The following is a 9929-nucleotide window of genomic DNA, read 5'->3' on the forward strand; positions in this document are numbered from 1 at the left end:
GGCACATAGAGGACAACTTTTGGGAGTCAGTTCTATTTTCTCTCTCATGGGTTCTGTGGATCAGACTCAGGCATTCAGGCCCTCAGGTTTGTGTAGTAAAGCAAATATTCTTAAGGGATGAACATCTCACCAACCTATTTTCAGTGCTTTAGACATAATTCACTTTCCTTCTTTAAATGTATTTTAAAAGGGTGATTAAATCTTTGGAAAATTCAGTGCTGAATTTTTTTATCTGTTACATGATTTGCATACTTCCGGCACTCAGTCATCTAATTGACAACTGTTCTTTGAGACCTTCCATTTGTATATTGTCAGGGTTAGTTCAAGGTGAGAACTTAGGCCTTTTCAACTGTTTCCTGCATTTGTGCACAGTCCTGGGTCTAGGTCCTGGATTTGGGTTAAGACATTTCAGAGTTCTCACACATCTCACTCCCCCAGTTTTCCTCTATGTCTTTCAGTCTGTTGTTTGTCCCAACTGACATCATCTCAAGCAGCCAAAGCAAGTGCCTCTAACTGTTTTCAACAGTACTCCTGGGGAAGAGGCTGGTATGTGGTGAGCTCTGACAGAAAAAACCTGGTAACCTTTAGTCCTAAGTCTTCAGTCCTGTGTGAGGATTTCCAGGAACCAAACAGTTCAAGTAATGACAGTTGTCTAAAAATGCAGCTTTGAAGCTGGGAGATGGCTTAGTTTGTCAGGTTGGGCAGGCCCAAGCATGTGCTTGGGTTTGGCTCTCCAACACACATGTAAAGCCCAGGTATAATGACATGTGTCTGTAGCCCTGTATTGGGGAAGTAGAGACATGAGGATTCCCTGGAGTGCTGTCTGCTGTCTAGATGAACAGAGCTAATGAGCTCCCAATTCTGAGAATAAAGTACTGGGCCTGGGAAGGTGGCTGGGCGGTAAGGGCTCACAGTGCCTTTGTTCCCAACACCCACAGCAGCGGCTCACAACTCCCTGTAACTCCAGCTCTGGGGGATCCTATGATGTGGGCACCTGTCCTCATATGTACACCATATGCATAATTTAAAACACAGCTCTTTAAAAAAAATAAGGTGGGCTGGAGAGATGGCTCAGCGGTTAAGAGCACTGACTGCTCTCCTAGAGGTCCTGAGTTCAATTCCCAGCACCCACATGGTGGCTCACAACCATCTGTAATGGGATCTGATGCCCTCTTCTGGTGTGTCTGAAGACAGTGACAATGTACTCATACATAAAATAAATAAATTTTTTTAAAAATTAAAAAAAAAATAAGGAACTGGCTAGGTGTAATGTGACATACCTCTAATCCAAGCACTTGGCAGGGGGGCGGGTGGATCCCTGTGAACTCTAATTAGCCAGGGCTACATAGTGAGACCTTGCTTTTTTTTTTTTTTTTTTTTTTTTTTCCTGAAGCTGAGGATCTACCACTGAGCTAAATCCCCAACCGGAGACCTTGCTTTAAAAGTGTACAGAGCAATAGAAGATACCTGACACCAACTTCTGGCCTCTACGTGTATGTGCATACACATGCACACCTATACAGCACATGCACACCTATACAGCACATGCACACCTATACAGCAATGCACACCTATATAGCACATGCACACCTATGCAGCACATGCACACCTATACAGCAATGCACACCTATATAGCACATGCACACCTATACAGCACATGCACACCTATCCAGCAATGCACACCTATATAGCACATGCACACCTATGCAGCACATGCACACCTATACAGCAATGCACACCTATATAGCACATGCACACCTATACAGCACATGCACACCTATACAGCAATGCACACCTATCCAGCAATGCACACCTATCCAGCAATGCACACCTATCCAGCAATGCACACCCATACAGCAATGCACACCTATCCAGCAATGCACACCTATACAGCACATGCACACCTATACAGCACATGCACACCTATACAGCACATGCACACCTATCCAGCAATGCACACCTATACAGCACATGCATAGAGATGGCAGCTTTGAAGAACTCCAACCCCACTCCTTCCCTCTCGTCACTGTCAAACCTGTTTTATACATGATTATGGCCTGTTGTTTTTCAAAGCTACCATGAAGCTGGAGGAGACATGAGTACAGTTGAAAGGTTAAAGCGTTTGCTATAGTTGTGTGAGTTCTACTCACATTCACTGTTGGTTTTGTTTTTGTTTTCCTTAATGTACATTCTCCAGGCTGCCACCAGATCTTTATAACTTTAGGTGTCCTGTAGGATATTCTAACTGCTTTTGCAGGATTTTTCCAAGCCTTGGATGCTGGGGATCACTTTTGGAGCTCTGATTCACCCTCTCTTCGCTGATGTCTCTCCTTCAGCTATACTTTTCAGTCCCGCCTTAGAAAGCTGAAGCACAGCCATGTTACACATCAGTGATGGGCCCTGGCTCCAAACTCAAGAAAGTGAAAAGAACGCCTTTATGGGGTGCTGCCTTGTGACTTACAAGCCTTTTCACACACCATTAGCCTTAACCCTAAAACATATGGGAAAAATCTTTGGCCCTATTTCTTTTGCTCTGGCCCCAGAATCCCTTCTGAATTATCTCACTGGTTCATGTTTATGCTTTCCAGAAACCCCTTCACCAGCTTCAACTCATAGCCTCTCTTATCGGTAAGTAACTTTGTACTTCCTTTCTGTTTTGTTTTGGAGGCAGAGTCTCCAGATTTACTATGTAGGCCAGTCTGCCTTTGAAGGCCTGATCCTGCTGCCTCTGCCTCTCAAGTGCTGGGATCACAGGTGAGCACAACCATGCCTTGTTGTCTTGTTTCCTTTTCTAGAGATGTGTTTACAATGTTTCTGCCAGAATTCCTCGGGTTCCTTGCCCAAAGGCCTATACTGCTGGCATTCATAATGTGTAGTCTATAGAGTAGAGGAGTATTTGTGTACTATGCAATCAGAGTCTTTCCCTCTCAGTTATGGGCAGGATTCTCTCCACTGCCTAAGGCTTACTTTTACATGCACTTTACCCTGCTTTCCTTCCCTATTGAGTTTGATTACTTTGCTTACTGTTGGTTGGTTGATTTGTTTTGAGAACTTGATTCAATCCTCCTGTCTCTTGGATCACCACCCCTGGGATTACAGTTGGGCTCGTACAATTCTAGCTTTGCTGTTGCTTTTATTTCTATTCCTTAGACCTTCATCTGCCTCCTCTGGACAGGGGGTTTCTTTTAGACCATTCTTCAGTGGGGATTCAGGCCACACAAGAGTCCTCACCCCCAACAATTCTGGTAAGTTAATGTTCTCAAGTTGTCTTTACAGTGAGGAGAGTGGTTTGCATTTTGCCTGCCTAGTACAAACCTGTCACCAGTAGAATCCTACTATGTGCAGATTGGCTTGTAGTAGGCTGGCTCCCCATGCCCATCCACAAGCTAGATATCAAACCCAGGACCAGGGCCTTATTAAAAGTGTATGCTAACCACAAATTAGATCTCCTGAGCCAGGCCTCGTGCAGGAGAGCCTTCAACCAACTATGAGGTCCAGGTATATCTCAAACTAGTGATCTGGCTTTTTTCTATATCTCATGTTGGGATTTGGTAAGAGGACAGCAGGTAGTGGCTTTCTACCAAGCCTGATGACGTAGTTTGATCTTAGGACTCACAAATGTGAAAATTGTATAATGGAAGGAAAGAAAAGCAGCTCTTGAAAGTTGCCCTTGGATATCACCTGTGCATATGGCACCTGTGTGTGTGACACACACACACACACACACACACACACACAAATAATAATAATAATAAATGTTAAAAAAAAAAAAGCTGTGGATTTTTAGATCCCACATTGAACATGGTGGGTGTTTGGTTCCAAAGGTTGTAAAAGCCAGTATGTTTTTAAAGTACCTCTGTTACCAGCCCTGTTGTCACCTTCAATGTGAAAGATCCCCCGAGCGGGGAGACCCTCACTCAAGTCTCGGGATGACGCGACCCCCCCAAGAACTCACACAAGACCATCTTTGCTGTAATCACATGAGGTTTATCGATAGGAACCAGTGCACTGGGGTCGAGACTCGTATCCCACGCAGGGGCAGTGGAGTTCGACCCCGAGAGGCTGGGAGAAAGAGTATTTAAAGGCAGAGGCTGGGGGTTGGGGATTTAGCTCAGTGGTAGAGCGCTTGCCTAGGAAGCGCAAGGCTGGGTTCGGTCCCCAGCTCCGAAAAAAAAGAGAACCAAAAAAAAAAAAAAAAAAAAAAAAAAAGGCAGAGGCTGTGAGCCCAGGGGATGGGGGGGATGTCAAAGGGGGATGCACCACAAGTTACAGTATTGTTTTATGGCTCTAGGAGATAAGGGGACCCAGAAGGTTTTATGGCCCCCTGGTTCCTGGAACAGAGCTACTAAATCAGGAGAAGGGTCGGGCCTTCAGGTCCTCATTATTTTTAAAAGTTTGTCAGAATTGATGAAGCATCTGCATTTGAAACACCTCTGGTTAGGCTTGGGCCTCCGGTTTCTTGGAATGTTCTCTGCAGGAGGCAATGGCTGGCAGGGACAGTGGGGGCTTAAATAAACATCACTGGGGCAGAACAAAGAACAGTTACTCACACCGGGTGATAAGCAAAGTAGTTCTCTTGCATTTTTAACACTCTGTCTTCCTGAGTCAGATCCTGTTGCTGAGTTTGGGCTAATTTAAAACTCTATCTCTCAAATGCTCACTCAAATGTTTATCGTGCCTCTTTCAACTTGTAATTAAACTTAAGTCTCAGACTGTTCTGTCCCGATTCCATCCTATGTAGCCACACTGGCATCATGAAAAGAACCGACAAACTGCTTAACTTCTTTGAGACAAGGTTTCGTGTAGCCCAGCCTGGCCTGGAATTCCCATTGTAACTGAGGCTGGTCTTCTGCGTGGGGGGCAGGTGTGTGCCTTTTTAAGGGGCTTTCTGTTTAGCCAAAGCTGGCTTTGAACTGTCTATAGCCAGGCTGGTCTCAAAGTCATGATTCTTCTGCCTCTACCTTATCGGTGTTGGAATTACAGGCATACATACATCACTATGCCAAGCTGCCTTTCCCTTTCCAAGTAGTAGTCTTTGTTTTAGATCTTACTAGATACTATAGTCTACAGTAACATGGCTGAGAAACTCTGAGTAAGTCATTTTACAATTCTGTCCTACTCTTCAGGTCAGAGGGAAAGCAGAACTACACCAGAGAACCTTCCTGGTTTCCAACTTCCAGTCCTACAGGTGAGGTCTGACTAGTAACTTATCAGTGTATGGAACTCTGGAAGTTAGGCCTTCATGCTAAAAGCTGACGCTCAGGCGGTAGAAGATAACCAATGGAGAGTGACGTAGGTGTCACCATGGTAAGCTGGTGTTCAGTTTCAGTTTCAATGATTCTGTCTTACTGTAATACTAGTTTGCTGTGGGGTGTTTTTTGTTTTGTTTTGTTTTGGGAGGGGGGGCGAGTAATTGTTTTTGTTTGGTTGGTTTTTTTCAATGCAGGGTTTCTCTGTCTGGAACTCACACTGTAGACCTGGCTGGCCTTGAACTCGGAGATCTGCCTACCTCCTGTGTGCTAAGATCAAAGGCATGAGTCATCACTTCCCAACTGGTTTGGTGTTTTGTTTTGTCTTGGGTACTGGGTACCTTGTGCGTTATAGGCAAGTACTCTTCCAGCTACCTCTCTCCCTAGACCTTTTCCATTTTACGTCAGATCTTAGTGAGTTGCCCAGGCTGGTCATGGGCTTAGCTTTCTTGGCTCAGTCTTCCACACAGCAGTGAGCACAGGCTTGCACGGTCATCTCTGGCAACCAAGACTCCTCTCAATGGAATATGTCTTTTGCACAAACTATGGAGAGCATGTCTCCAGAGATGAATTTATGGGGCTAATCCTAATCCAAAGAACAAGAAGAAAGGGTGTGGCAGAAGCTTGTAAGGATATCCCGAAGTGAAAAACTCCACATTTGTGTCTTTGCAGTTTTTTGAGATTATTTTTACTGAAAGTCTCCCATGAACCAAGGAATAGCTCCTGGGATATGTTTATTTCCACAATCTAAAATGCCCTTTATCAGCAAGGAATCAAATTTAAGTAGGGCTTTGTGGCAAAAGTCTATAATTCAAGCTACTCAGAGACTTCAAGAAAAAAGAAAAACAAGTTCAAAGCCAGCCTGGGCTATAGTGTGAGTTTCATGACTTAGTAAAACCCTTCCTGAAAAATGACAATTAACCAGGTGTGGTACAGGGTACCAATAATCCCAGGGTTTCAGAAGATGACAGTAGGAGAATCACATGTTTGAGTCCATCTTAAGTTACACAGCAAGTTCCAGGCCAGGCTGGCTAGAGACCTTGTTTCAGGTAAAAGAATAGACAGGGCTGGAGAGATGGCTCAGCGGTTAAGAGCATCTGACTGCTCTTCCAGAGGTCATGAGTTCAATTCCCAGCAACCACATGGTGGCTCACAACCATCTGTAAAGCGATCCGATGCCCTCTTCTGGTGTGTCTGAAGACAGCTACAGTGTACTTATATATAATAAATGAATAAATCTTAAAAAAAAAAGAATAGACAAACCAAGTCTATATAGGGATACAGGTCACCAGTAAGTATGCTTGCCTGGCATCCACCAGGCCCTCGGTGATATCAATCCCTAAAACTGGAGAATAAAAAGAAATTAAGGTTTAATAATCAAACTCTTTGCTTGTAAATTTAAAACATGAGCTAAGTCCTGGGTTCAATCCCCTGCATTTCGTAAAGCTAGATACTTGCACTCAGGAGAGGAACAGGAGGTTCAAAGGTATCCTTGTTTATATATCAAGTTCAAGGCCCATGTCTCAATAGAGAGAAGAGAGGAAGGGAAGAGCATTGTTGTTGCTGCTGTTTGTTTGTTTGTTTGTTTTAAGATATCAGGAGCCCAGCATAGTGACACATACCTGTGATCCCAGCATTCAGGAGGGACAAGCAGGAGAATTAGGAGCTTAAGGCCAGATTGAGATAACTAAGCTGTCTCAAAACCAACAAAAGAAAAAGCTGGGATTCAAGCTGTAAGAAGTAACACTAAGTAAACAGACCCTCGGAGAGAGAGAAACCTATAAGGAAATGTAAGAGATCTAGAAGTATGTGGCCCCAAGTTGAATCTTGTTAAGAAACACACTTATTTCTGTCTGGATATAGTGATGCATACCTGTCGCCCAGCACTTGAGATCTAGGTAGGAGGGTCAGGAGTTCAAGATCATCTCGACTACATAGCAAGTTTTCAGGCTAACCTGAGCTATATAAAACCTTATCTCAAAAACAAAACAAACAAACCCTGCTTCTATGAGACAATTGAGGAATCTTAGTCTGTCAGGCACTATTACAAACATTTTTTTGGGGTTTGGGGTGGGAAGGTGGGCGGGCTCTCTCTTGTAATCCTGGCTGGTCTAGAACTGTAGACTAGGCTGGCCTTAAACTCAAATCCACTTGCCTCTGCTTCCTGAGTATGGGATTAAAGGTATGTACTATTCCCTGAAGTATTAAAAGAACTGTAAACACAAGAAATATTTCAGGTCTGATGACTCTGTTTGCACAAACACAAATAATAACACATACACCCATATGTATGTAAATAAAAATTTTATGAAGTTAAGTATCTAGATTTTGTTTTAGTATAATTTACTAAAAAGAAGTAATAGAAAATAATAAAGGTTGGCTATGAGATTTGTTGATGTTAGATGATAGGTCATTATTCTGGTCTACCCTTTAAAACAGTGGTTCCCAACCTTCCTACTGCTGAGACCCTTTAATACAGTTCCTCATGTTGTGATGACCCCAACCACAGAATTATTTTGTTACTACTTCATAACCGTAACTCTGCTACTGTTATGAATAATATAAATATCTTATATATAGGATATCTGATGTGACTCCTGTAAAAGGTTCATTTGACCCCAAAGGGGTGGAGACCAATAAGACAAGAACCACTGTTTTAAAACAAAACTTATTGTGACTCGAGAGATGACTCAGCACTTAAGAATACTGGCTGCTCTTCGAGGGGACCTGGGTTCGAGTCCCAGCACCCACATAGTGGATCACAACCTTCTGTAACTCCAGTCCCAGGGGATCTCCAGAGCACAGAAATACATGCAGCAAAACATCCATAGATATAAAATTTTGAAAATAAAACACTATAAAGTTAAAAAGTTACTGAACAGTGCCACATCACTAGAGGTGTAAGATCTCTGCCTCCCTGGTAATTGCTTTTTGATACAATAGTCAAAGTTCCAAATCTTCCAAAAGTTTCTCAATATTTTACACCATCATCATAAAGCACTGAAGCGTACAGTTTCTTTCTTTCTTTCTTTCTTTCTTTTTTTTTTTTTCCCCCCGGAGCTGGGGACCAAACCCAGGAGGGCCTTGTGCTTGCTAGGCAAGCGCTCTACCACTGAGCTAAATCCCCAGCCCCTGAAGCGTACAGTTTCTTAAGTAACAACAAAGCCCTCGTCACACAGGATGTATCAGATCTTAGTCTGGGTTGGGCACAGTGGCCAACCATTTGGGAAACGGAAGCAGGCCAATCTCTCTGAATTCACGGCCAGCCTGGTCTACAGAGCCAGCAGGGATAGTGAGACCCTGTCTCAAACAAAATTTCTTTTAGTTTGGAAGTTAGTCATCATACAATGAGGAAAATCCATGGAGAAGCAATAGGCAGTTGATTTTGTTCAGTAAAACTTTATTGGTAGAACCCCTTACTCATCTGTGTTGTCATAACATGCAAATCTGTTCTCTGCTGCAGACATTCTACCAACACAGACAGATGGGACTAGCCAGGAGAGACGGATGGAGCGTTTCCAGATAGAGATCCCTCTTCTGAAAGGTCTGATCTGTGCGTAATGCTCCAACTGGACTGCAGTGTCCAGCACTGTTAGGGAATATGGGGGCCTGCAGTTTCCTGGTTTCAGTCTGCAGCTTCATCTCTTGAACTTTATCTTACATGTCTTTCTCTCCAAAACATTTAAAATTTTTTAAAGAATATTCCCTGTTGTAGGAGGGTATACCACTTGCACCTGTGATGTAGGTGCCCTCAGAGGCCAAAAGAGGGCGTGTGATCCCCAAAAGCCAAGGCTATAGGCAGTTTGCTGACTGACATGGGTGCAGGGGAACCCGGTCTGGGCTTCTTTTTTTTTTTTTTTTTTTCTTCTTTTTTTCGGAGCTGGGTACCGAACCCAGGGCCTTGGGCTTGCTAGGCAAGCGCTCTACCACTGAGCTAAATCCCCAACCCCCCGGTCTGGGCTTCTTGAAGAGCACAAAGCATACTAAACTGCTGAGCCATTCCTCCAGCCCCTTGAATTTTTTATTAATTTATTTGGTGTAAGTACTTGTGGGGAATCCGAGGACAACTTGTAGGAGTCAGTTCTTTCCAACAAAGTGGGTCCTGGGGATCCAACTCAAGTCACTAGACTTGGGGGCAAGTGCCTTTACTCTCTAAGCCATCTCAGTGGCTCTATCTTCCACTAACACATGAGAAAGCGATTAGGTCCTACACAGGGCTTCAGGAAGATAATCATCTCTCCCCTTCATGCACAGCCTTTCATTTCCTAGTTCGAAACTAAAGTTGCAGAAATCCTTAGCCTCATGCTTTGGCATAGGGAGACTAGAATATATATATTATATATATATATTCATTCTTTATATATCCTGGTTCATTTCTGGATTTCACTTGTTTAGCTCTGGACTCAGCTATCGTGTTGCCAAGGTTAATAAACGATTGCTCCCGCCCTAATGTATCACATGTTTACCTACTGTTTGTTCTACAGTCAGCTGCTATGAAATGTTTTGATTTTCCTTTGTCCAAACAATAGGTAGAATACATTTCCAGCTTTGATTTTCCTGTTACAACAATAGATTTCCAGCTTTATTATAGACTATATAGACTAATAAAGAGGAAAAAAAATCATTAAAAATATATCCTTTTATGGCTACTGCAACTCTTGCTAAAACAGTTTCTAGAAT

General features: G+C 43.2%; 1 protein-coding gene across 1 annotated transcript in view; it reads left to right on the top strand.

Annotated features, from left to right (window-relative positions):
• Positions 1 to 8949, top strand: part of Rnf212b (ring finger protein 212B) — a 46569-nt gene extending 37620 nt beyond the window's left edge. Inside the window, 4 exon segments of the mRNA NM_001447090.1 lie at positions 2589 to 2628; positions 3151 to 3245; positions 5127 to 5188; positions 8713 to 8949. Of these exon segments, the coding sequence (NP_001434019.1) occupies positions 2589 to 2628; positions 3151 to 3245; positions 5127 to 5188; positions 8713 to 8775 (260 nt within the window). The 3' untranslated portion in view covers positions 8776 to 8949.
• Positions 8950 to 9929: the final 980 nt, after the last annotated feature.

The sequence above is a fragment of the Rattus norvegicus genome, chromosome 15 (assembly GCF_021556685.1).
Source record: "Rattus norvegicus strain SHRSP/BbbUtx chromosome 15, alternate assembly SHRSP_T2T, whole genome shotgun sequence".
In the NCBI taxonomy this organism is placed as follows: domain Eukaryota; kingdom Metazoa; phylum Chordata; class Mammalia; order Rodentia; family Muridae; genus Rattus; species Rattus norvegicus.